Genomic DNA, 26,922 nt, shown 5'->3' with positions numbered 1-26,922 from the left:
TGTATCTGTAATTTATTTATCTATTTATTTATTAATGTTAATGTCTGTCTCCCCTTCTAGACTGTGAGCTAGTTGTGGGCAGGTAACATGTCTGATGTTATATTGTACTGTCCAAAGCACTTAGTACAGTGCTTTGCACACAATAAGCGCTCAATAAATATGATTGAATTGAATAGAATTGAAGGCAGCTCTGTGCCACTGAGGTCCACTCGTGGGGTTGGGAGAGCTAAATAATAATAATAATAATTAATCATCATCATCAATCATATTTATTGAGCGCTTACTATGTGCAGAGTAATAATATTATTAATATAATAATTAATATAATTATGGTACTTGTTAAGTGCTTACTACATGCCAAGCACTGTTCTAAACACTGGAGTAGATACAAGTTAATCAGGCTGGACATGGTCCCGGTCCTCCATAGGGCTCACAGTCTTAATCCCCATTTTACAGATGAGGTAACTGAGGAGAAATTATGTGACTTGCCCAAGGTCACACAGCAGACATGTGGCAGAGCTGGGATTAGAACCCAGGTCCTTCTGAGTCCCAGGCCCATGCTCTATCCACTAAGCCTTGCTGCTTCCTCAGCTTTAGGGCTGAGGGGCCGAACTTGGGGATGACTTGGCCAGAAGTCTCAGATGGCCAGCCTGTCCCCTTCCCAAGGCTGTACTCCATCAATCAATCAATCGGTGGTACTTATTGAGCGGTTTCTATTTGCAGAGCACTGAACTAAGTGCTTGGGGGAGTACACTACAACAGAATCAGCAGGCACTTTCCCTGAACGTAATAAGCCCTCCTCACCTCGGGCCTCAGGGCCCGGCCAGGCCTGACTTTAGGGATTCGGGGGTCAAGTGTGGCTCATCTCCTATCCACTGTTTCCCCTGGTGAGGAAGGAGAGGAAAAGACAGAGAGGGACCAGGCAAGAAGCCAAGGAGACCTGCTTCTTTCTCTCCTTCCCCCAGCTCCTTCCTGGCCTCAGGCCTCCTCCCCTTCTTCCTTCTCTACCTCTGGGCGGCCCAGTCATGTGGCTCCGGTTCAGGGTTGTGTAATAATGTGCAGCCTGTTTTTATAACTAATGAGGTTTCAAACATTTTCCCCAAACCACATTATTTGGCATAAAAAAACCAACAAATAGCAGCAGAGCTTGAGTGGGTGTCCGGGTTTCTATTTTGAAGTTTTCAAATCCTAAATCCCTTAGGGACTGCTCTGAGTGGGTTCTGTGCAGGGAAAGCCCCACAAGTTTGTCCCAGAGCCAGGGCAGCTCCAGTCCAAGGACATTCATTCAGCTGAGGGCCGATTCCCCTTCCGCAAAAGGAGGAGGCTAAAGCTGCATCTACCCTGCCACAATTACCCATGTAATTTGGTCCTTTGGATTTTTAAAAACCACAGGCCTCCTCCTCCTCCCGCATTTCAGGGCATTTGGTTCAGGGCATTTGGGAGATGTTGCCCAAAAGGTGTTAGCCCCCTCACAGATGGAGGCTGCTGTTGTCTGTGGGACCCTACTTCTCCCCTGGATTTCCCCACCTCATGAGCCTCGGGATGTCTAAACCCAGGCCAGGCTGGCGAAAAACCAGGAGGCAGAAAATTGGACGTCAGGGCAGACTCAGGTTGGATTACATAGAGTGGAGCCCAGCAGAGAGAAGAAGCCATGAGTCTCTATTAAAACCCGGTTCCCTCTCCTCTCCCCTCTGCTCCTTTCCTCCTCCCTTCTCTCCTCTGCTCTCCCTCTTCCCATTTTTCTCCCTCCTCTTCCTACTCTGTTTACTTCCCTTCCTCCTCCTTTCTTCCTTCCTTCCTTTCCTTCCTTCCCTTCCTCCTCTCTTCTTGTCTTTAGAGAAGCAGTGTGCCGAATGGGAAGAGCCCAGGGCTGGGCGTCAGAGGACCTGACTTCTAACCTCAGCTCTGCAACTTGCCTGCTGTGTGAACTTGGGTAAGTCACTTCACTTCTCTGGGCCTCAGTTCCCTCATCTGTGAAATGGGAATTCGATACCTAGTCTCCCTCTCACTTGGACTATGAGCCCAATGTAAAACAAGGACTGCATCCAACCTGATTCTCTTCTATTTACAGCAGTGCTTAATAGAGTGTCTGGCACAATATAAGCACTTAACAAATACCACAATTAGTATTATTACTATCATTATTGTTATAACAGTCCTCTCAACTGTAAGTTCAGTGTGGGCAGGGACCATGCTTACCAACTTTGTTGTATTGTACTCTCCCAAGCACTTAGTACAGTGCTCTGTATGGAGTAAGCACTCAATAAATACCACTGATTGACGATCCTTATTGCTCCCCTCTTCTTTCCTATCTTTCTTCGGCCCTCCACCATTCCTCTTGGTCTTCTCAGACCCAATTAAGTGGGGAGGCAGCAGATTTATTTTATTTTGTTAGTATGTTTGGTTTTGTTCTCTATCTCCCCCTTTTAGACTGTGAGCCCACTGTTGGGTAGGGACTGTCTCTATATGTTGCCAATTTGTACTTCCCAAGCGCTTAGTACAGTGCTCTGCACATAGTAAGCGCTCAATAAATACGATTGATGATGATGATGATGATTGGGTTCTCCACAGAAGATTGGGTCCTGTCAGGAGCAGCAAGCTCATTCCCTCGGCAGCCAGGGATGGGAGGGCTGGTTGATGTTAAATATTGCTAGACAGGCCAGTCAATCAATCAATCAATCATATCGCAAATCATATTGAGAAGCAGCACGGCACAGTGGATAGAGCACAGGCCTGGAGAGTCGGAAGGTCACGGGTTCTAATCCTGGCTCTGCCAACTGTCTGCTGTTTGACTTTGGGTGAGTCACTTCACTTCTCTGGGCCTCAGTGACCTCATCTGTAAAATGGGAATTGTGACCGTGAACCCCACATGGAACCGGAACTGTGTCCAACCCGATTTGCTTGTATTCATCCCAGCGCTTAGTACAGTGCCTGGCACATAGTAAATGCTTAACAAATACCATCATTATTATTATATTGACTGGCCACCTTGGACCTCCCCAGGCCCAGAAGGCCCAAGCCCCTCGCTTCTTCTGCTCAGTCAGTTAGGCAGTCAGTCAATTCATTCATTCAGTCGTATTTATTGAGCGCTTACTGTGTGCAGAGCACTGTACTAAGCGCTTGGGAAGTACAAGTTGGCAACATATAGAGACGGTCCCTACCCAACAGTGGGCTCACAGTCTAGAAGTCAATCATATTTATTGAGCACCTACTGTGTGCAGAGCACTGTACTAAGTGCTTTAGAGAGCTCAGTATAACAATAGACACATTCTCTGCCTACAATGAGCTTACAGTCTAGACATTAATATAAGTAAATAAATTACAGATATAGACATAAGTGCTTTGGGGCTGGGAGGGGGGATGAATAAAGAGGGCAAGTCAGGGCGATGACGCAGCTGTCCTTAGCACTTCTGTATACAGCAAACTCTACTCACCTCACTGTGGGTTCTCCTTAGAAGAAGATGTTTAGCACAGTGCCTGACACATAGTAACCACACAGAGTCACCAGTTTACGGGGATGTGCCTTCAGTAAGGCTTTGAAGAAGGGGGAGAGTAATTGCCTGTCGGATATGAGGAGGGAGGGCTTTCCAGGCCAGAGACAGGAAGTGAGCGAGAGGTCAGTGGTGAGATAGATGACCTCTGATCACTTTCCCTTCTCAAATACTCCTCTTCCAGCAGGGAGGTGGAGGATGGAAAGGAGGGGAGACCCAAACAATCAATCAATCATGAGCAGAGCACTGTACTAAATGCTTCAGAGAGTACGACAGAATTAGCAGACACATTCTCTGCCCATAATGAGCTGACAGTCTAGAGGGGAGGCAGACACCGATATGAATAAATAAGTAGTTTATAATATATAATAAGTGCTTTGGAGTTGGGGGTAGGCGAATATCAAATATCCAAAGGTCGCAGATCCAAATGCATAGACAACGCAGAAGGGAGGGCGACGCAGGGAAAAGAGGGCTTAATCCGGGAAGGCCTCTTGGAGGATATGTGACCTTAATAATGCTTTGAAGATGGAGGGAGTGGCGGTCGGACGTATCTAATCCTTGTTCCTCGTGAGCACCTCTCAGGGGAAGGCTGAGTGGAAGAAGAGATTGAAACTCATCCCTAAAATAAACTTTGATGGATAATCTGTGGCTTTCGATTATCCATGCCCTCTCCACCCCCCTATAACCGTGGGTCGACTAGCCAGTCTTTGTGGTTTCAGGAGTCCTGATTTTTTATGTTTAGAGTGAATATTTCCAGCTAAATATGAGCTGGAAGAGGACAATAGAGGAAAAGAGAACTAGCGTTAACCTCCAATCCGTCAGTGCCAATCAGCTCCTCCGGTCCTGGGTTGAGCCGGGGCTGGTGACCACCACAGCCAGTGCAGTGGTGGACCATCACTCTCCACCCCACCCCTTCCCTGCCCCTTATTCCCTGTCCCACCCCGCTCCCAACCCATATCTAACAAAGAAGAATTCCTCTCTCGAAGCCACGAGGGATGGCCAGAGCAGGTGGGCAGAGGGCAAGAGGGAAGGAGGGAAGGAGGGAGGGAGGGAGCCGGCCGAGAGATCAGCCTGTCTGCGCTCGGAGGCAGGGACTCTTTGCCAGAGCTGCCGGGCTGGTGGAAATGTTGAAACATCGTGTTCTCCCATGGAAAATCCTTGCTGTGGTTGCACAATTGCTGGTTTCCAAGGTGCTGGCTGGGTATTGTTCCCTGTAAGGAAAGGGAAGCCAGGAGAGAGCAGAGAGTCCAGAGCCACTTGTGCTAACAAGTTGTTTTCTTCTGCTTTTCAGCTTCCTCCAAATCCCTTCGCGAGGGTGGGGAATATGACTTTCCCCTCCTCCCCTTAAAGTGGGGAAAAAAGCAAAGTCCTTGGGGACCATCTGAGGCTGGGAGGGTGGGGCAGAGGGGTGTGCCCACCCCCATCCCAGCTGATTTCTCAGCCGCACAGAGAAGTGGCTCTCTCCTGGCAGACGGGGTGAGAGGACTGACAGCTCCCTGAGGGGGCCGTGGGCCAGTTGTGGAGGCATCTCTCCTGGGGGCTGAAGTGGACAAGGCCACTGGCCCTCCGGCTGATCCTGGCTTAGGGGCCAGGCCTCTGGGAAAGAAGGAAAATGATCCTGCCTCCCAGCAAGCATAATGAAATGAAGGGGATGGGGCTGGGCTTAAACTACAGTAGAAGAGGTTTGAGTTAGAAAAAACTCCAGACCGCTGGAAAGCCTGCCTCCTCCAGGAAGGCCTCCCCAGTTTAGTTTCCCAGGTGGGTCATCCTACAGAGAAGCAGCGTGGCTCAGTGGAAAGAGCACGGGCTTTGGAGTCAAAGGTCATGGGTTCGAATCCCGGCTCCGCCACATGTCTGCTGTGTGACCTTGGGCAAGTCACTTCACTTCTCTGAGCCTCAGTTACCTCAACTGTAAAATGGGGATTAAGACTGTGAGCCCCACGTGGGACAACCTGATCACCTTGTATCCCCCCAGCGCTTAGAACAGTGCTTTTAGTACAGTGCTCTGCACACAGTAAGCGCTCAATAAATACGATTGATGATGATGATGATGCTTTGCAGATAGTAAGTGCTTAACAAATGCCATCATTATTATTATTAGTATCCTCACAGCTGTCCTTAGCACTTCTGTATACAGCGAACTCTACTCACCTCACTGTGGGTTCTCCTTAGAAGATGTTTAGTACAGTGCCTGACACATACTAACCACACAGAGTCCCCACTTTACATTCAGCACTTAGAACAGTGCTTTGCACATAGTAAGCACTTAAATACCATTATTATTATTATTTTCCATGATCCTTCTGCCCCAGCCCCTTGCCTCTGGTTCCTGGGTCCCAGAAACCACTGTGTCCATTAGGTCTTCTGGTGGTCTGACCTAAGTTCCTCCAGCTGTGGTTGAAAGTAGTTCATCTTGTTCAATCAGCGGCATTTCCTACTGTGTATGGAGCGCTGCGCTAGGTGCTTGGAAGAATTCAAAGTAAAAGAAACAGTCCCTGCCTTCAGTGAGCTCATAATCTAATGGGGCCCAGGCATGGTAACCCAAAGGGCAGCTGGGACCACCTCTTTGGGCCTTCTGTTTCACCCAGGTGGGAAATCTCAGGAGCCTCTTGGTCAGTGAGGTGGCAGCAGCCCTGAACCCCAAAGAACCTCTGCTTCATTTCGGCCCCGGCTAGGGGTGGCAAGGGAAGAGAGTAGGAACCGTGTTAACACAAACTTCATTTCAGCCCATCACTTTGCCTCCTTCGCCGTACCCACACTTTTTCCTACAGCTGCCGACAGAACGCAGTTGACGGCAGCTATTTGGATTTCTTCTCCCCACTTGTCTCCCTTCATCTCCAACTCTGTGAGCAGAGAAAGAAAGTGAGCATGAAGGAAGCTGGGTTCCGGATGCTTCGAGGAGGAGGCGGCCCCGACCAGCCGAGCCTCACGGAAGGGAGAAGTTGGGGATTGCAAAGCAGCAAGCGGGAAGCTCCTCTACTATGAACCATGGTTCAAGTGTCATTGGCCTGGCCCCAGGAGAGGCGGCCAGGCTAGGCAGGAAGCATTCCTATGAAGTCAGAATTTCCCAAGGGCAAGAGAATATGCGGCAAAGCAGGCCTGGCGGTTCCAGGGACAGGAGCCAGGGGAAAAAGCTGGAAACGCAGGAGAGGTAGAGAAGATGGGAGGGTGAATGAGGCCAGCAGCTCCTGCCTTTCCCTTCTAGACCGTAAGTTCGTTCTGGGCAGGGAAAGAGTACGCTAATTGTATTATACACTCCCATGTGCTTAGTACGGAGCTCTGCACATAGTAAGCGCTCAATAAATACCTTGATCGATCAAGTCCCCATTTCCCAGTTTACCTGGAGGGGAGTTGACTTGGGGCTCCAGGAAAGGTGGTATGACTGAGGTTTTTTCCCCAGGAAGATGACTCGAGTAGAACAGGATGAAACTGCAACCCACCACCTCAATTCGAGTCCTCCAAGGGGGAGTTGACATCTGAGGGCGCCTGGGCAGCAGGGTGCCTTCACAAGTGTTGGGTGGCAGGTTCTCCAAGATAAATCCCTTTGCCTCCCCTGGGGCACGATCCTACCCAACTGGCAGCCAGGAACAGATCCCAAGGGACGTGTCCTCAATGCCCTTACGTTACCTGGCAGAGAGTCCCCATTTCCCAGGGGCCGTTTCTACATGCTGCTGTCTGAAAGCCGGGGGTGGGTGGGCTGTCTAGAGTAGCATTCCTGCTTTCACACTGGAATTCTGGAGGAAATACACCCCGCTTTGTATTTTCAGCATCACCCTCGTCAAGGAGCTCAGAGACCTCTACTCCTCACGATGCCTGGAGCACAGTGGAAAAACCCATTTCCCAGGTAAGGAAACTGAGGCCGGACCACTCTCCCACCCCCACAGTCCAAGCAGGTCCTGACATCATCCTGCACCTTCCCTGTGGCCACTCTGAATCTGGGGGAAGATTACTTTTTCCCAAGGTCAGCGGCCCCCTTCTCCAGCCATGACCTCCCCTCCCCTTCCCCCAGGCTCCGCTAACTACCTCCAGGAGCATCACCTCAAAGCCTCCTGCCCTCTTAATGAACTAATTCGCTTCTGAGGTATTAAGCAATCCATGAAGTTTGTGACCGGTTAACTTTAATTCGTCAAAATAAATTTGCAGTACTTTGCATGTTAGTAATACAGTGCTGGTATTGACAAGGTAAAATCATCTGCATACATAGAAACCTTCATTGAGGAGCACACCTTAGGAGGGAAATGGATACACAATAAAAAAGCAAAACGCAGGCCAAGCGTCGAGCCTAGAGCGTAACAGGTCGGATGTCAGATTTGAGGATTATCTAATACAACCGTTTAGCTGCCGATCTGATAAGAGGGGAGCCGAGCTAGGTTACAACCAAAAGCGAGAATACATCATCCTACCGGCTTTCACGTCACACTGGCCGCCGGGCCTCCTTCTCCCTCGGCTCGGGTAGTCCAAGGGGGAACACCCCAGAAACCCAACTCCCTGCGACCCGGGCCGATCCCATCCCATCCCACTTCTGGTCCTCCCCCGCACCTCCCGGCCTCTCCCCCTCCCAAAAGAAGACACAACGTGGCTTTATTATTGCAGACAAGCTTCTTAAGTGAGTAGAGGATGCATACGAAACAGCATTTTAACTGAAGTCATACAATGAGGTCTCACTCCTGTTTATTATACAATGGATTGGGTAAAACAATCAACTCTAGTAGATATCTCCGTGTTTTAGAACTAATACTTTCAGGGTTCAGTCTAGCCCGGGGGTGAGGGAAGGGAACAGGCTCAACTGAGGGCTGCTGGCAACCACTCTGGGGGGACCACTCTGGGGGGACCGGGTGGGGATAACACCTCGGAGCTCATCTGAATGGGAGAGGGTCCGGACGGTGGGCCCTTCTCCGCCGTGGGGACCGTGGATCCCGGCGGCCAAGGCCCCGGGCAGGTGGGCTGCCGCCGAGGGGCCACTGCCAGACCCCTGCAGGAGGTCTCGGTTTTGGGGTGGAGGGGGTGAAAGGGTGGGGCACGCTGTGCTCGGGCTCCTGCACTAGCTCTTCCAGTAGTCCACACACAATGCTCTACATTTAAAAAAAAACAAAACAACAAAACAGCTCTCTGTACTGTGAGAAAGAACAGTTGTAACAAAGCCATAGCTACATCTTTTTCTCTACATTTCGTTTATTGAGACAAACTAATTAAAAGGCACAAACATAGGGCATATGTTTACATGGACATTATAACAAACATATACATTAAAAGTGTAGGAATGTGTTGCCTTCCTGCTACACAGAAAGTTCCTAGGCTTTTATATATACAAAAGTTGTACAATTTAATGTCCTAAAGTACAAAAGATCATTTATAAAATTATTTTACACTAAGTTCTATTTATTTATTTATTTTTTTTTTACTATGTAGTTCAACCCCCTCTAGAACTGCTTTGTATAATGACACAGATACCTGTCCCCTGGTGTAAAAAGTCTGCCTCAGAAAGGGTTGGGGTTTTTTTTTTGATGCTTTGAACTGACACAGATGGGGGCATAAACGGAAGTCATCCAGTTTGACAGTCAGTCCTGCAAACATTCTGCAAGATTAACACAACTAATTTCCATTGCTCTCAGCTGCAAGATTAATATATATATATATATATATACACACATATATATATATATATATAATCTCAACTTAAAAAAAATTCATGTAGCGTCTTGGTTTTAGGATTTTTTTCTTAAAAAAAAAAAGCACAATGTTTTAAAAACATTAATATGTGGCATGATGGTCTAAACGGTACGTTTCCCTAGCTTTTGGTTTCTACTTTATGTACAGATAGAACATTCTGCTGAGAAATAAAAAGCACACGTCTGAATGTGCGCAATCATTGAGGGGTTTCCTGCAGGAAGCCCAGGGCAGCCCGTCTCCCTGAAAACCCCACAGAGCTGATAGAAGTGTTTTTCCACAAGAAAAAAAAGAAAAGTGATGTTGGTAAATATTTACAAAGTTGAACAGGTTTCCACAACACTTGATTAAGAAACAGGAAAGGAGAATTAAAAAAAAAAAACAACCCAAACAAAAAACAAAAAAATAAAAATAAAAACAATAATTAAAAAAAGACACTCTCTGCTTGTCCTGAAGGGGCATCCTACCTAGTTAGTGGTTAGAATAAAAACTGTATACAATTTAATATAAGACAAAAACTTCTAGTTAGCGACTAACACATCTGTCCCTGCTGTTGTAACATCAACAGGTTCTGGTTGGGAGAGGGAGGGGCATATACATCACATCCCGGGGCCTCCGGTGCTTTCCAATTTAAAGCAATATTTTTCTGAAGTGTTCCGAAGCACTCCTTTGGCTCCTGAATAAAGAGTCCCACAGGTCTCCGTCTGTCGGGAGCCTGTGTGTCCACACACTTGACTCCTCCTCTGTCAGCTGCGACCTTTTTCTTACCAAACACAAACAATTTAAAAAAAAAAAAAAAAAAAAAAGAGTCAACTACAACGCTCTACTCCGTCAGGGTTAATATGCTGAGCAATATTTACATCTCCAAATATCAGGTCACAATCCCTATTATATGTTGAAGTTAGAATGATAAATTATCATATGCTTTGCATATCAGAGCTGGTATCACCTTTCCCATAGGGAATTCTGCCTGAAATTAACATATTCCCAAAGGTAAAATGCATATCCTCTGAAATGCATTTTATTATGACAATGTAATGCATTTACTCATAAAAACTAAACACAGACGATTCTACACTAGCTCTGAATCAGTGGATTTGAACCTGGCAAGTTAAAAAAAAATATATATCTCAACCACTCGCTCTGTCTGGGAGAGGAAGGGCTCCGCTAGTGTTCAAGAGTAAAACGATCTGCTAGTTAGAATAATTTTCTGGGATGAAAAGTAATGCTCTTCTTTTGTTTTTCCTTTTTTTCCTTAAGTGATTGGTTTTAATTCTGGTCTTCCACCAACTACTATCCTTTTGCAACTCTACTGCCAGCTTGGGGGGGGGGGGGGGGGGGGGGGAAGAATTTGCTTAGAATGAAAGTGGTCCAGGGATAAATTACACACCCTAGTTTGAAAAACCCCAGCCAAACTGGAGAAAGCTGCTACTACGGTCTTTCTGATAAACTAGTGTAATTAGATCTCCCCGTTTCTTGCTTGAACTTTGCTTTGAATAACTGAAACCTAAAACTGCTGGTAAGGATCCACTCTGAACCATCTTTTAACACTGTTTACCAAGGGGGTGATGTGGGCAGAGCTTGGGGGAGGAATGGCATGCTCTCTACAGGTCTCATCGCTATATTTAGAGGGGCGGCTAACGTCATCGGGGTGGGGAGATTCATAGGAGAGGTGATGGTGACTGGATGTGCTATATTCACCGGAGCAGTGACGGGGGTGGGTAAATTGACCGGGGTGGTGAGCGTTAGTGGAGAAGTCATGGACAATGGGCTGGTTATGGTTACGGGATGCCCTATGTTCAGGGGACTAGTTATATTAACTGCACTTGAAACGTTTACTGGACTTCTCATGCTCATTGCCGGTGCCACTGTGACCGGGTTTGACATCGTCCCAGACGCCACAGAGGAAGTTATATTGAATGGAGTAGAAAGAGTCACAGGTGTCGTAGCAGCCGTGGAAGTTTGGCACAGGTTAGCAGCTTCTAAAATGAGAAGACAAAAACACCTTTAGACTCTCGAAACCCCCAACGGGATTCAAAAACAGGTTCTCAATCAATTCTTTGTTTCTTTTTTTTTTTCTTTTAGGACAAATATTTAATAAGTTAAATGATAACATTCTTCGACCAAGAGTAAATATGACAGAGAGGTGCCGTCAGAGCCCAGGCAGGACGGGAAAGCCGGGAACTCCAGAGCTCTAATCTCGAGTCTGACGCTAACTCCCTCTCGGACTCAGGCGAGCTGTTCAAACTCTTGATGTCGGCGTCTCCCCCGCCACGTGGTGGGGAAAAAAGATCAGACTTACTTACCTACCCCGCGGCGGGGGTGTGAGGTTCAGTTAACTTCTGCAAGGCGCTCTGGAGGTCAGAAGCACCGCAGTAGCGCTAAGTATTCTCACTATCGCTTCATGCAGCTCGTCTGAGTTTTAATGCTTTCCGGGGAAGAGCCAACCACCAGCAGGCAAGGGGGGGCTGGTTTTACACAGAGCTGGGCCGTTCGTTACACAGTATCGGGCAATCGGAAAAATCCTCTCATGAGGCACATTGTAAGTAGTGGAGGAGAGAGTGTGTACATACCGAATGGTACGTACTCTATAGCCTTCTCAAAGGTGAACTGACATTCTGTGAAGGTTTTAAAAAGCCGTTATTAGGGACTGATAAGCAAAGCTGTTTCAGTATTATCTGCTTATTTCAGTCTTAGAAAAATCATTCCTGCCAAATAATCCTGTTGCTCATGATTAAATTTCTTAAAGTTAAAAAAACAAACAATCCCCCCCAGTAGAACTATCCACCCTCCCGCCCCCATTTCTTCCTCATCTTACATTAACTTAATCAGCTACTACGTCTAAAACATTTGACTCTCACACGCCACACGCACTTCCGGGGGGATGGGAGGACAGGGAGGGGGACAAATGCACAGGCGAGGAGACCCCGCAGTGAGGTGAAAGGCCTCCTGCCCTTTTCCCATTCAGCTTGGGAGAAAAGGTGGTTCCCAGGGAAGATGAGCCCCCCCCATATGTCGGCATCACCTGCTGGCAAGCCAGAGGACGGTGCTCTGCCACCACAATAACAGAAGTGGCCTGTCTCAGGAAAAGCTACAAAATGTGGGGGTGAAGGGGCGGAAGGGGGACACAGTGGGAAGGAGACAGTAGAGACAGAAGGGAAGAGATGGAAATTCAATGAGCTTGAGACCAAAAGGTGACTTCTGGCACACACGGTCACACACAGCCTGACACATTCCAATGGAGACATTTTGCTAAGTAAACAGTTAACAAAAAGCCCTGGCCCATATCATTCAATACAAGCATTGCAAATTCTCTACATCCTACATGGCTTTCCTCTCCCGAAACATCAGCCCCAGTGCTTAAAGGGACACTGTCAACTTAGTTGAGGACCTAAATGCAGTAGTGTTTCCTCTCACCACAGAGTTTGCACAGGGATTTATTACTCAATTTGCATCTTTTGGAGAAAACGGCTATGAATCTGGGCACAGTGACATTATGGGACAGAGAGGGTACCCAAATGGTTGAGTTTTATGGTCCAGGCAAAATGTAACACAGCCCCAAGCAAGAGAGTTTAAAAAAAACCAAAAAACATTTTTGAGGTGACAGAGTAACACAACTAAATGCGTGCGCCACCCCACTCCCTGCAATGCCCCCAAAAAGGGGGTTCAGGGTTGCTGTTTTAACCTGACAGTGTCCCTTTAACAAGATCTGGTTAACCTTGGTTTTCTTCCTCCTCTTGCCCTAAATAAATAAAAGGTTCTCCAAACACCATATCAACCCATTAAGCAAAAAGCCCCAGTATGGTACTTGCCGTAATTACTGTAGCACTACATTTCTCCCCCACTCTTCACTAACAATTTGTCAAAACAATGATGAATAATTTCATCTGGATGAGTGGAACAAGCAACCTTTGAGGGAGGCCCGCCTGGAACACCACATTCTTTTTCCTGCATCACCAGTGGATGTAGAAAAAGGATGCTAGCCCGACTGACTAAATTAGGGACAGCGGTAGCTTTTAGAAGGGGATGAGAGTGGTGGGAGCAGCCACTACATGTAAAAGCAAAGCCAAAGAATGGAGGAAACTACAGGACAGAGCACGTTAGAGGGACGACAGGTACAGAAAGCTTCCTTGAGCTGAAAAGGAAGGGGGAGTGGGACTTTGGGACTCTGCCACAGGGGGATGGGTGGGAAAACAACAAGAAGTGTGCTAGACATCCATGAGTGACTTATCTGAAGCAGCACCACGCCAGATCAGAAGTCAAAAGTTGTGCCCAACAAGCTGAAGGACTGTGTTGAGCCACTGTTAACAGCAATTGATTGTGTACCTGATATACACCAGAGTACAGCAAACCCTTTTCAATTTGACACTGATTACAAAAGACCCAATGGCAGAAGCGGGGAAAATGTTTTCAAACGATGCTAGCCCCAGATTAAGGCCAAAAATCAGGAAAGGGAAAGGGGGTGGGGGTCGGGGCGCGGGGGAAATCAGCACTGTGGACTACAGCCAAAAAAAATGCGGAAAGAGGAACAACAAGCAGAAAAGAAATGAACTGTCAAAGAATGTGAGGTGTCAGACACTAGAGAGGGCTTTTTTTTTTTTTAATAAGAAAAGCATGAATGTGGAGGATCAAATTTGGCTTTTAGGTGAGAAGTTGTGGGGTCCAAAAAGCAAAACCTGGGAGTGGACTCTGCCTCTAATTTGGGGAAAAGGGCAAAGAAAACACAAGGAAAAAGGGTACCAACAATAAGAAAAGAGTTATCCAGAAGTTTTAACGCCCCAAACAAGACTCTCCCATTTCCCAGCACACTGTATTCTTCAACCTAGCGCCCTTTGCTACACATCCTCTCTACGTGGATTATTTGGCATGCTAAATTTAAAATAACATCTCCAGGTACACGCCAAATCCGGGAAGACCCTTCTTACCTTTCTTCCTGGCTTTGACGGCTTCTTCCCACAATCTCAGTGTCTCTACCTGCTTCCCTGGCCAGCTAGTCACATGCTGCTGCTGCTGTTGCTGCTGCTGCTGCTGCTTCTGGTTGCTGGTCTCTTCATTCATGCATGCTTTTCCAACAAGATACAAACACAAAACACCAGATTCACCTTGAAAAAATGATGGCCCGCCCAGAAACAGCCATTTTGGGCTTTGCAGGCCCACTCGTCCCCAACTCTGACTAATCTCTGTGGGCTGACCAGATTACTCCTTTGGAAAACGCTCATCTCTTCAGCTGCTTGTTTATATCCATGTCAGTCAAAGGAGATAAGAAGCAAACACAAAGCAGGAGAGCAGCAAGCCGGGGGAAGAGGGGGAACCAGCCAGCGGAAATAAAACAGTAAAAAACAAAACAAAACAAAAAACCTTTTGCCTATTTCAGAAACGCTGATACTGCCTTTAAGTGGATTTTGGTCAACCTATGTTAGGAATAATCGATCTTTTAATTAAAATACCTAAAGTGTTTTCTCTTACCCAAGCATAATGAAGGACACTAAAATTAAAAAAAAAAAGCCATGAAGAAAATAAGCGCTGAAAAATTGACCCATTTAATCAGATTGATCAATTTACTGGCAAGCTGCCAGGATTTGAAAAATGGGCAAAATTGGTCACTTTATAATGAAGTCTTTGAAACAATTTCTCCTTTCACATTTTTTTCATTGAAATTTCAAGTATTTGGGGGTTTTGCTGAACCTGACGTGGAAACAGCCCATCGTAAAACCTAGCAGTCAGGAAAATGCCCAACTTCGAATGACCTGAAAGCTTAAAAGGGAAGCAGGTTAAGTTCAAAAAGTACAGTGCTGTTGAGAGTTGCAAGGGGAAGCACTGAGTCCTCAACTCATTGTTGAGATATATATATATATGTATATATACAAACACATATATATATATATATATATATACACATTTTAAAGTTCATTTACCATGATTAGATGACCTGACTTCTAAATTCCAATATTCCCTTATTTGGGGCTGGGAGCAAAAGTGATTATTAAGGCTTTGTAGTTCATCTCTAAGGTCACTGTTGAGGACAAATGCTTAAGGCGATCAGGTGTTCAGGGAATGGCACTTTGAGTCCCTCGCTTTGCATTAAGACATTATCATCACTAATCAACAGAGGATGCAAGAGGACAGCGTTTTAGTTCAGTTTCAGCTTCTCAAGTCCTGAGACATGGAGGTTTATTGGGGAGAAAAACCAAAAGATTGGAAAGACAAAAAAAAAAATAAAAAGTCTGGCAAGGGTAGAATAACGCGCCTTCCCCAGGCAACGTGGACAGCAAGCAGCCCAAGGTTTAACGGGGCGATGGGTAGGCTCCTGCCTCGGACCCAAGCCTCTGGGTGGTCCCAACTCAGCGGGCAGGTGAGATGCCCGGGTCCTACCCTGTTCCACTCGCCAGTGAGGGATGAGCTCGAGGACAGGCTCTCCTAACTCTCGGAGGTGGGAACAGACCCTCCAGCCAAACCCGCGGCCTGCCAGCTCCAACCGGACACGGAGGATCAAACTCCCAAGCCCCACCAGTTTGGCAAACACGGTTCCCCTTAGAAAGAAAGTTTCAAAGAATCACCTACTTTTATTGATACCTTGTTTACATGTATTACAGTTGATACTTTGGCTCTGTCCGTGTGTCTTTAAGTGGCTGGTGATATAGGCTGCACTCAGAAGTTTACCACAGATATTACACGATACCTTTCCTTCATGGCGCACCATGTGTGTCCGCAGTCTGTCTTTGGTAGCAAAGGCAGCAGTGCACGTCTGCATGAGGGAGGAAAACTTTTTTTAAATATAGACTATCCTGTTCCACTCATTTCGAAACACGCTGCCCTGCCTCGGTGGCTCCCCTAGCCAGGCCGGTAAGCAGGTAGCGGGCTCAAGGGCTACGCATACACAGAGACTCTGCCTACAGAGACGCACACACGCACAACACATCCGTTGAAGGGCGTTTGGAATTTCTTGGCTAATTCCAGTCGGCCCTTTCCACGCTGGGGAAAGGGGCAAACAAGTTGGAAAAACAAGGCCCTTCTTTAGGATTTTCCTTTGAATTCGAGTACTTTACTCATGGTGATCAGTCATCACAAACAGGTTGGAACGGGTACAAAAGACTTGAAGCAACAGACTAGAATAACTGATGTCTAGGAACAGTCATTTGCTTTGGCTTTCAATCCTTTGCCTTTTTCCTCCCCCTGCCCCCTCCCACTGGCTACAATTTTCTTGTGTCATGCAAAATCACGAGCATGAATAGGTAATCAATCAGCCTCTCTTGCCACAATTCAAATGAATTTTTAAACCTTGTTCCGACTGGCCAACGATAATATTTGCGGGGCGTGGGGGGGAGACATTACCACCTCTCCCACTACACCCGCCGCCCCAACAACTTCACTCAACAAATCTAAAACCAATAGCCTGGAAGATCTGATTCTAATTTTTTTTTCCCCTCAAATACAAAATGAACTTTAGAAGAGCGGGAGTTTTTCCTCACTCGACCAAAAAAATACATTTTTTTAAAAAAAATGCCGTTTCACCAAGGGATGGAGCAACGGCTTAATGAAAACAGCACTACGGTTTTTCCAGAGGCTCACTGCAAAGACAGAAACCACCATCCCTTAATGTTATAAAACCAGCATTCAAATGGGTCACATTATTCAAGACGGTGATTTCCAAATTCATCAACAATCGTCGGATTTGATTGGCTCAGCCCTTCTGGATCCGCTGCATTAAGTGCTACGTGAAGGATAAGTCATTTTAACCCTTACTTGGCATTTGAAGGGCCTTTCTGTTGAATGAACATGTTTTACGTGACAGCTTAGGTGGTCAGGCCTGTGAAAGAGAGAGGGACAAAGAAGATGTAATGGACAAACACACGGGACGGCACTTACAGTAACGCTTCCAGGGACTTTCTGCATTTAAAAAAAAAAAGCCGGCAGCATCACCACAGAAGTTATCAACTTTTACCAGCCTCCTTTCCTCCCCACCCCAAATCTAAAGCCCTCTCTTGATCCTTGAACAGACTCTCCCCTTAGAGGCAGTAACAGCATTTAAGCGCTCGCTTACTGTGTGCAGAGCGCTGTACTACATACACTGGCACTCCTCTGAAACCCAAGGAGTCAACAGAATAGTACAGCATTTCAGTAGCAGATACGTGCCCAGTACCTCACTGCAAAAATTACTCACAAGTTTAAAATACAAATTAGAGAAACATCTTGGTGCCACAGAAAGCAGCAGAGAGATCTCCCAGGGCCCGCCGCCTCTTCGAGAAGGGGGATAGGGTCAATTCCTTTTGGCGCGAGTGGTCTGTAATCTCTTCCCCAAAGAGATAGCCGCCAGGTCAACCGAAGATTTGAGCGGTAGGAGATGTCTGTCTGCTAAGTTCAGGGCTGAGGCCAACAGGTCCTTTTCTAAATGTAACAGCTTTGTCATCACCTGGCAACTGGGCCAGATTGGAACTGATGACTTGGCGGTGAACGAGTCCACCCACCGGGAACCTGGTCTTTCCACCCCGCCTCCCTCTCTTCCATAAACCACCCCCCACCCCCACATCGTTTTAAGGGCGAGACTGGCATTCCCTTGGGATTTATTTAAAAAGAAAAACCAAAAAAAAAAAAAAAAAAAAGGAAACCAACAAACCCCAAAATCCACACCACCACCACCACCACCACCTAATAAACAAAAGCAGCCGAAACCACGATACCTCGAGAAACCTTTCCCACAGACACTGCAAGTGTACGGCTTGTTGATGCCTCCTTCATGAGACCTCACGTGATAAGTCATCCGATCCTTCCTCTTGAAGCGCTGATTGCAAACGGGACATTCGAAGGGCTTCTCGTCCGAGTGGGAGAGCTTGTGCCGGTTCAGGTGGTAGACGTCCCGGAAGGCCTTCCCGCACATCTCGCAAGCGTGGTTCTTCTTGACCGGCTTGCTCGGCTTCTTGACCGCCTGCGTCACCGGCATGACCGTGGCGCTGGCGCTGCTACTGGGGTTGGTGCCGGAGGAGGACGTAGTGACCGTCGACAAGATGCCCGCGATAGTCGAGACCAATGAAGTTCGGCTGTTGTCGCCGGCGATGGTCGAGATAAGGGGCACCACCGTGGTGGGGGTTTTCTTTGGCCGTGACACTAATTTGATCCCTGTGTGACAAGACTCATGGCGTCTCAGGTGGTAACTGTCCCTGAAAGCTTTGTTGCAGTAAGTGCACACGAAGGAAGTTTTAGGTTTTTCTTTTTTAATCCCGATGGCATCCTTCAGCGTTTCTGGGGCTGCCTGAGGTTTCTGAGTTATTGGTAATGGAAGCAACGGCTTCTGATCGGGTGGCTCCACAGCAGAGCTCAGGAGGGGCAGCAGGCTGTTCTGGGCTGCCTGTTGTTGGTGATGAGAAGCTTCGTGGGCCTAAAACCAAACATTTACACACTTAGCAAATGCGGCCGCTCGCAGCATCTTTCGAAATTCAACACGCTCCAGAGACTCGCAAACCCGGGAAACGACTGAAAGACTGCCCAGGACGCTTCTCTCTCAACGAAGGCCCTGAGAACTTAATGCCAAGATCTTACTCACGGAGCCCTGCCCGGGGTCTCGGAACAAAACGTTTCCCAGCACCTTGCAGGCTCCACTGTTGCTGCCTCTCAGGGGCTGATGGGGCTCTCTCTTGGAAACATCTGCCAATGCTCGAGACCACAGTGCAGTGGTATAAAGAATATAGTCACTGACCAAATCACTTTGGATTAGTCTATCGGAGCTGAAACCTAGCTTAAATAAATTGCCCGAATAATTTGCAATTCAAAATTCCATATTTAGCAGCCGTTGCCGCAGCAAAAAACCAAAACAAACAAAAAAACCCAAATCACCACATCAATATAAGCATCCACTTATATAAGCAGTAAATGGGAGAGAAGTTTAGACTCCTTCCTTTTAATCAAAAAGCTCTCCTTGATGGAGCAAGGGGAGGGGAGACTGTTGCTAAGTGAAGAATGGAATGTGCTACTTCAAATATGCGCATGAGTTCCACGTTTACTTTTTGAGTTTTCCCTGCCCACCACCAGAGAGGGGGATGAAATGAACATGGCCACTGAACAATCCACTAGAGTGGCCAAGAGGGCCAGAGAGCGGCTACCTGTCCAGGTGACAGGGCACGGGACGACTGGCCCTCCACTCACCTGCAGCCCTGGCAACTCCATTTCCCAGCGCTGCCCTTTCAAGGGTGGAACTAGCCATCGAGTCGTCAGGCCAAAGTTAAAGAAACCTAGGGTCAAAGCTTCTCCTTTCACCAAATATCAACGGTCCTCTTCCTCGCTCCTGCTTTTCTTTAAAACAGGGCATCAATCTTATCTGGTTCTGGGTGCATGTTCCAACCTGGGTGCTTAGCGGGCCAAATAAAACTTTTCACCCGCTATTTAGGGCACAGAGGTTAACCTTTCAAGTTTGGATCGGACTCTTTCTACTTCTGAATTCCTCTCCTGGTTGTTCCACCTACTAAAAAATTCTCTTAAGAACGATGAATGATAAATTCAAACAGATTTCCCTCTCTCAATACTTTGTCCTTTAACAAAATTTTTTTTCGTGACTCTGGCAGAGAGCGCAAGCCCCAGAGCTGTTCTTTCACAATCCCAAAAGGACACGTGCAACCAGAGGTAGGGACTTCAGTTATTTTAAGCAGTCTGAATACAGGTCTTTGGCCTTTCCTGTAGCCTCCAATCCTGGGAGCTCACTTGGGCTCCATTCACCCCACGAACCCCAAGTCTGGCAGCCCCTTGGTGGGTCTCCTTCAGGACTGGATCAAGGACAAGAGGTGTGTGTGTATGTAGGTGTATGTGTACACACACACACACACACACACACACACACACAGATGCATTCTCTCTCTCCCTCGAGGATAAGTACATGCTGCACATCACTCTCAGTTTACTTGATGAAAGAGCCACAGCTAAGCCTGGAATCAGCCTCCCACATGATCAAGCAGTGCATTATCCACAGATTTATCAGCTTCAATTAGCAGAGTTTAGAACTCTGACTTCACCTCCCTGTGTGTTCTGGGAGCACAGAGAAATTTTGGGCCAGGGCCTGGTCACCTCCGCTCTTGGGCCTCCTGCTGAACTGCAGCATTTGCTTTATTTATGGAAATTTCTTTTAATGTCTCCAGACAAGGTTTAAGAATTTCACCCGGTGAGGCTGGAAGGAACCACACTAGATTTGTTGCCTACCTATGCCGCTTGCCCAAATTTCCACGCGGTGTGCAAACGGTTAACGTCCGAAGATAGCTCACGATATACAATTTCAAAGGCAGAGCTAACAGATCAGATAATAGGGAATGCAAATCTTCTGGACAAGATTCAAACTTATGGAGTTTGGGAGACAGTTTTTTTTTTAATCAAAAAGAACCATTAGGAGCGCAAGGCGCTAAAAACACTTAACGGCTATTTAAACAGGGCAGATATCTATTTTCTTGATTCGGCTCAAGAATACTCTGACATGAGGCTCACCTCAATTTCCCACTTCTCGGGTGCAAACATCAATAGCGCCTTTATCACTATCAGAAACGTACATTAATTCCCCAAACCCAGATCCTCTGCACAAAACCCTTCTCTAGAAAGAGGTACCTGTGTCCTTTGGGTTACTTTTTTCTTTCCAATTTTGCTGTCAGAGTTAGGGGCAGAGAATGTGTCACCACCCATCTGCCTTGGGTAAACTGCTTTTACTACAACTGTGGGGCAGACATTTGACTAACATCAATGTCCAGTCTAAGTTTGATTCCCCCCAGCCCCTCCCCGGCAGAACTATTATGCTCCTAGCTCCTCTTGAATTTTCCTTCTGTGGGGCTGGCAAGAATCGAAACAAAAATGTTATTTCATCACCCAGGGTGGTAGGATGTGGCACCGTGAAATCTCCAATGCCAGAGGGTAAAAGATTCTGTACTGAAACAAATTAGCATCGGTGAGTCACATCTCGAATGTCCTGTTAGGAGAATCATCCATCAAACATTTTAACAGCTATGGTTTTCACTTTCTGCCGGGGTATCTGGAAAGCAAGCAGGTGTGAAATTGTGCTGTTTTTTTTTTTAGTGTCCAAAAGGATGCTAATGGAGATGGACAACAAAACTTGCTGCTTCCTTCCCTCAATGAAAACCACTTAAAACCTAAACACAGTAAGCCTATTCAATACTTTTCCAAGGACTAGAATATTCTCTCTACCCCTTTAAAAACTGGTCTCGATACTAAATTAAATCATTAAATCGGTCTTCCCACAAATTCCTGAGTACCCAAACACAGAACTAAATATTAGTTTTCACACTTGATTCCTTGTGGTGATGAATGCTTTGGAAACCACGGAACTAAAAATAAAAATACAACTCAAAAGACATGATCAATAATGTTTGACATGTAACTGGCTACAAAATGAGCCTTTGTTAGCTTTCCAGATTTTTACGGAATTTTTTTTAAAGAAATGCAGAACTCCTCTGATTTTCCCTGTCCCCATGAAATTATACACATCACGTTTAACACGGGAAATCTAAAGCATTCATCACATCAAAACCACTCAAGAGGCCTATTAAGCCCATTTTTAATGAACGTCTGAAAGCTTTTTCTGGTGTGTCACCTTTTACAGCAACCTGGATGCTTACTGGTTCTGTATAATTTCTTTTCCAACACCCTCTACTAAAAATACACATTTAATACTCGGTTTACTCCTTAATGGTTTAACTCATCAGAATTTGATTAAATAAAAAGCCAGATCATGGGTCTTGGGATGAGGGGCATTTATGATTTCCTCTAAATCTGAATTTTTTCAACTCTAAGAAGCTTTGACCGCAACAAGTTGCTAAAACGCAAAAGTGGATTTTCAAAGAATACTATTAAAAAGCAGTTTATGGGGTGAGGTTAGATTAAAAGCGATACGTGAAATGTTCCAATCCCAGACACTTTAGATGGTCAGTGGGGATTATTAAGGGAAAGGTTTTTTTTTTTGGGGGGGGGGGGTTCTGTCTTGGTTCCTGGTTAGCTCGGTAAAGGAGCCCAGGAGCATAAGTAGTTTAGGGGTTTCTAAAGTTAAGCAAAGAGGGAAAATCCTGGGGAGAAACGCTCGGCGGAGTAAGTGATGGTTTTCCTGGCCTCCTCCTATTCCGAAGTTTCCCCGTGAGCTCATCGCAAATGCCCACTAAACGCTTCATCTGCAAATCGGAATGAAACGGGGAAGAAAAAAAAAAATCATCCCGAGGAGGCTCCCAAACAAACGCCCCCCCCCCCCCCCCCCCCACGAAACCAAATGAGCAGCCAGGAGGTCTGCCAACAAAACTGCAATCCAATCCCTTTCCGATTTCTTGCAGAAAGCCGGTGGCTTCAGGAAAGAAAGAGAAGAAAAACACCCCAAGGGGTGACTCATCTGGGTGCTTTGCAAGCGGGATTTTTTTTCCCCCCTCTCTCTCCTTCCCTTTCTTTCTCCTTCCCCCTGCCCTGGACAGAGGAAACGTGCGTGTGAGGATGGGAGAGAAAAGGATTCCCGGGGGGGGCGGGGAGGAGGCCTCCCTCGCCCCGAATGAGCCTAAGAGGGAGGGAGGGGGGATTCCCCAGCTCGGGTGGCGGGGTGGAAGCCAAACCTCCCTCGGCTCCGATGCTTTGCAAAAAGCCAACCCTAAACAAGTTCAGAAAGGGGGGGAAAAAAACTGCACGTCTCCCCCTTCTAGCCCGTGGGCCCGTTGTTGGGACACGATGTTGCCGAGCTGTACTCCCCAAGCGCTTCGGGCAGTGCTCCGCACCCAATAAGAGCTCAATAAATGCGACTGAATGAATTTATGTGCAGGGGAAAAATGATACAGGGAGACGCTTTGCAAAAAGCCAACCCCAAACAGGTTCAGAAAGGGGGGGGGGGAAATTGCACGTCTCCCCCTTTTAGCCCGTGAGCCCGTTGTTGGGACACGATACTGCCGAGCTGCACTTCCCAAGCGCTTCGTACCCTGTAAGCGCTCAATAAATGCGATTAAATGAGTTTCTGTGCGGGGGAAAAGTGATGCCTCAACATTCACTCAATCGTATTTATTGAGCGCTTACTGTGTGCAGAGCGCTGTACTAAGCGGTTGGGACGGACAAGTTGGCAACACAGAGAGGCGGTCGCTACCCACCGACGGGCTCACATTCACTCAATCGCATTTACTGAGCGGTTACTCTGTGCAGAGCGCTTGGGCCGGACAAGTTGGCAACATAGGCGGTCCCTACCCACCAACGGGCTCACATTCATTCAACCGTATTTACTGAGCGCTTACTGTGTGCAGAGCGCTTAGGCCGGACAAGTTGGCGGCACAGAGAGACGGTCCCTACCCACCAACGAGCTCACGTTCATTTAACCATATTTACTGAGCGCTTACTGTGTGCAGAGCGTTTAGGCAGGACAAGCTGGCAACACAGACGGTCCCTACCCACCAACGGGCTCACATTCATTCATTCAATCGTATTTATTGAGCGCTTAACTGTGTGCAGAGCGCTTGGGCCGGACAAACTGGCAACACAGACGGTCCCTACCCACCAACGGGCTCCTATTCATTCATTCGATATGAATATTCGATATGATATTCGATACATAGCTATTCTATTTATTTTATTTTGTTAGTATGTTTGGTTTTGTTCTCTGTCTCCCCCTTTTAGACTGTGAGCCCACTGTTGGGTAGGGACCGTCTCTATATGTTGCCAATTTGTACTTCCCAAGCGCTTAGTACAGTGCTCCGCACATAGCAAGCGCTCAATACGATTGATGATGATGATGATGATGATTCGATCGTATTTACTGGGCGCTTAACTGAGTGCAGAGCGCTTGGGCCGGACAAAGTGGCAACACAAACGGTCCCTACCCACCAACGAACTCATATTCATTCAACCGTTTTTACTGAGCGCTTACTGTGTGCAGGGCGCTTGGGCCGGGCAAGCTGGCAACACAGACGGTCCCTACCCGCCAACGGGCTCCCATTCATTCATTCAATCGTACCTATTGAGCGCTTAACTGTGTGCAGAGCGCTTAACTGAGTGCAGAGCGCTTGGGCCGGACAAAGTGGCAACACAAACGGTCCCTACCCACCACCGAGCTCACATTCATTCAACCGTTTTTACTGAGCGCTTACTGTGTGCAGGGCGCTTGGGCCGGGCAAGCTGGCAACACAGACGGTCCCTACCCACCAACGGGCTCCCATTCATTCATTCAATCGTACCTATTGAGCGCTTAACTGTGTGCAGAGCGCTTAACTGAGTGCAGAGCGCTTGGGCCGGACAAACTGGCAACACAGACGGTCCCTACCCACCAACGAGCTCACACTCATTCAACCGTACTTACTGAGCGCTTACTGTGTGCAGGGCCCTTGGGCCGGACAAACTGGCAACACAGACGGTCCCTACCCACCAACGGGCTCCCGTTCATTCATTCAATCGTATTTATTGAGCGCCTAACTGTGCGCAGAGCGCTTGGGCCGGGCAAGCTGGCAACACAGAGGGACGGTCCCTACCCACCATCGAGCTCACACTCATTCAACCGTTTTTACTGAGCGCTGACTGTGTGCAGAGCGCTTGGGCCGGGCAAGCTGGCAACATAGACGGTCCCTACCCAACAACGGACTCCTAGTCATTCATTCAATCGTATTTATTGAGCGCCTAACTGTGCGCAGAGCGCTTGGGCCGGACAAGTTGGCAACGCAGAGGGACGGTCCCTACCCACCATCGAGCTCACACTCATTCAACCGTTTTTACTGCGCGCTGACTGTGTGCAGAGCATTTGGGCCGGACAAGCTGGCAACATAGACGGTCCCTACCCACCAACGGGCTCCTATTCATTCATTCAATCGTATTTATTGACCAACTGTGTGCAGAGCGCTTAAGCCGGACAAGTTGGCAACGCAGAGGGACGGTCCCTACCCACCATCGAGCTCACACTCATTCAACCGTATTTGCTGAGCGCTCACTGTGTGCAGAGCATTTGGGCCGGACAAGCTGGCAACACAGACGGTCCCTACCCACCAACGGGCTCCTATTCATTCATTCAATCGTATTTATTGAGCGCCTAACCGTGTGCGGAGCGCTTAGGCCGGACAAGTTGGCAACGCAGAGGGACGGTCCCTACCCACCATCGAGCTCACACTCATTCAACCGTATTTGCTGAGCGCTGGCTGTGTGCAGAGCATTTGGGCCGGACAAGCTGGCAACACAGACGGTCTCTACCCACCAACGGGCTCCTATTCATTCATTCAATCGTATTTATTGAGCGCCTAACCGTGTGCGGAGCGCTTAGGCCGGACAAGTTGGCAACGCAGAGGGCCGGCCCCTACCCACCGGCGGGCTTGCAGTCTAGGGGAGGCAAGAAGAGCCGCTTATCGGCGGGGAGGGGAGGAAAAGATGGAGGAAGGCGGGGAAAGGCGCGGGAGCGGGATGGGGGGCGGGAATTGCCGCCGACCCCCCCTCGTCCCGACCTCGGGGGGACCTCGGGGGGGGGGGACCTCGGCGGGGGGGGGGGGGGACCGGGGCCTGGCGGCGGGTGACAGCGGGCCTGCCGCCGCTCCCCCGCCCCCCGGCGCGGGCCGGAAAAACAAAGGGGGATTAAGGCCGGGCGGCCGGCCGGGCGGCCGGAGAGCGGAGGGGTGCGGAGGGGTGCGGAGGGGAGCGGAGGGGTGCGGAGGGGAGGGGAGGGGCGTACCTGGAACAGGAACGCGGTCCAGTTGGCCTCCATGGCGGCGGCGGCGGCGGCGGCGGCGGCCGACCCCCGCCTCCGCCCGCTCCCCCCCGCTCGGGGAGTCTCCTCAGCCGCAGGAGGAGGCGGAGGAGGAGGAGGAGGAGGAGGAGGAGGAGGAGGCGACAACAAAGCGGCGGCGGCGGCGGCGGCAACGTCGGCGGCGGCGGCGGCGGCGGCTCCTCAACATGGCAGCGCCGAGGTTGGCCACTTCCGGTAAGGTCCGGGCCGCACCACCGCGGCGGCGGCGGCGGGACGGGGGGGAGCCGCGCGGCGGCCCGCCGGCCCCCGGGCCCGCCCCGGACCCCCGCCGCCCGCACGGGCCTCCCCGCCGGGCCCGGGCCCCGGCCGGGGCGGCGCGGGGGCCGCGGGCGGCGCCGGCGGGGGGGGGCCGGGGGCGGCCCCCGGGGGGCCCGGCGGGGGCGGGGCCGGGGCTCCCCCCCCGAAACGACGCGCGGTGCTCGGGTCCGACGCGCCGCCGGACGCCGACCGAGGGACGCTCGGGACAGAAGATGGAGGAGCCCACACGCAGGCGGCCTGTACACACACACACACACACACACACACCCACCCACCCTCTTACACACACACACACCCCTCTCACACACACCCTCTTACACACACACATCCCTCTCACACACACCCTCTTACACACACACCCCCTCACACACACACACACACCCTCTTACACATACACACACACACCTCTTAGCCCTCCTGAGAGCTCACCTCCTCCAGGAGGCCTTCCCACACTGAGCCCTCGCCCTACCTCCTTCCCCTCCCCACCGCCCCTGTACAGATTTATTACTCTATTTTACTTGTACATATTCTCCCCCCCCCTTAGCCCTCCTCAGAGCTCACCTCCTCCAAGAGGCCTTCCCACACTGAGCCCTCGCCCTACCTCCTTCCCCTCCCCACCTCCCCTGTACAGATGTATTACTCTATTTTACTTGTACATATTCTCCCCCCCCTTAGCCCTCCTCAGAGCTCACCTCCTCCAGGAGGCCTTCCCACACTGAGCCCTCGCCCTACCTCCTTCCCCTCCCCACCGCCCCTGTACAGATTTATTACTCTATTTTACTTGTACAT

The 26,922-nt window shown here is 48.8% G+C and overlaps 1 protein-coding gene across 6 annotated transcripts; it reads right to left on the bottom strand.

Moving 5' to 3' along the window:
- Nucleotides 1–7,592: 7,592 nt before the first annotated feature.
- On the bottom strand, nucleotides 7,593–25,952 carry VEZF1 (vascular endothelial zinc finger 1). Of its 6 annotated transcripts, none has more exons than XM_038758769.1 (7): nucleotides 25,801–25,952; nucleotides 17,837–18,531; nucleotides 16,902–16,965; nucleotides 15,720–15,921; nucleotides 14,084–14,221; nucleotides 11,746–11,776; nucleotides 7,593–9,921 (listed from the first exon to the last, which is right to left on the bottom strand). In XM_038758769.1, the coding sequence occupies exons 1-7, from the start codon at nucleotides 25,831–25,833 to the stop codon at nucleotides 9,789–9,791; spliced, it is 1,296 nt and encodes a 431-aa protein (XP_038614697.1). In that variant the 5' UTR covers nucleotides 25,834–25,952; the 3' UTR covers nucleotides 7,593–9,788. The 6 variants fall into 6 exon arrangements, with proteins under 6 accessions (XP_038614697.1, XP_038614693.1, XP_038614692.1 ...); XM_038758765.1 differs by having other exon boundaries at nucleotides 9,832–11,140; nucleotides 11,732–11,776; nucleotides 15,732–15,921; nucleotides 25,801–25,946; XM_038758764.1 differs by having other exon boundaries at nucleotides 9,832–11,140; nucleotides 11,732–11,776; nucleotides 25,801–25,943.
- Between the last annotated feature and the right edge of the window lie 970 nt (nucleotides 25,953–26,922).

This window comes from Tachyglossus aculeatus, chromosome 17 (genome assembly GCF_015852505.1).
Source record: "Tachyglossus aculeatus isolate mTacAcu1 chromosome 17, mTacAcu1.pri, whole genome shotgun sequence".
NCBI lineage: Eukaryota > Metazoa > Chordata > Mammalia > Monotremata > Tachyglossidae > Tachyglossus > Tachyglossus aculeatus.
The sequence above is the reverse complement of the archived record's forward strand: the minus strand, read 5'-3'. Positions and strand labels throughout refer to the sequence as shown.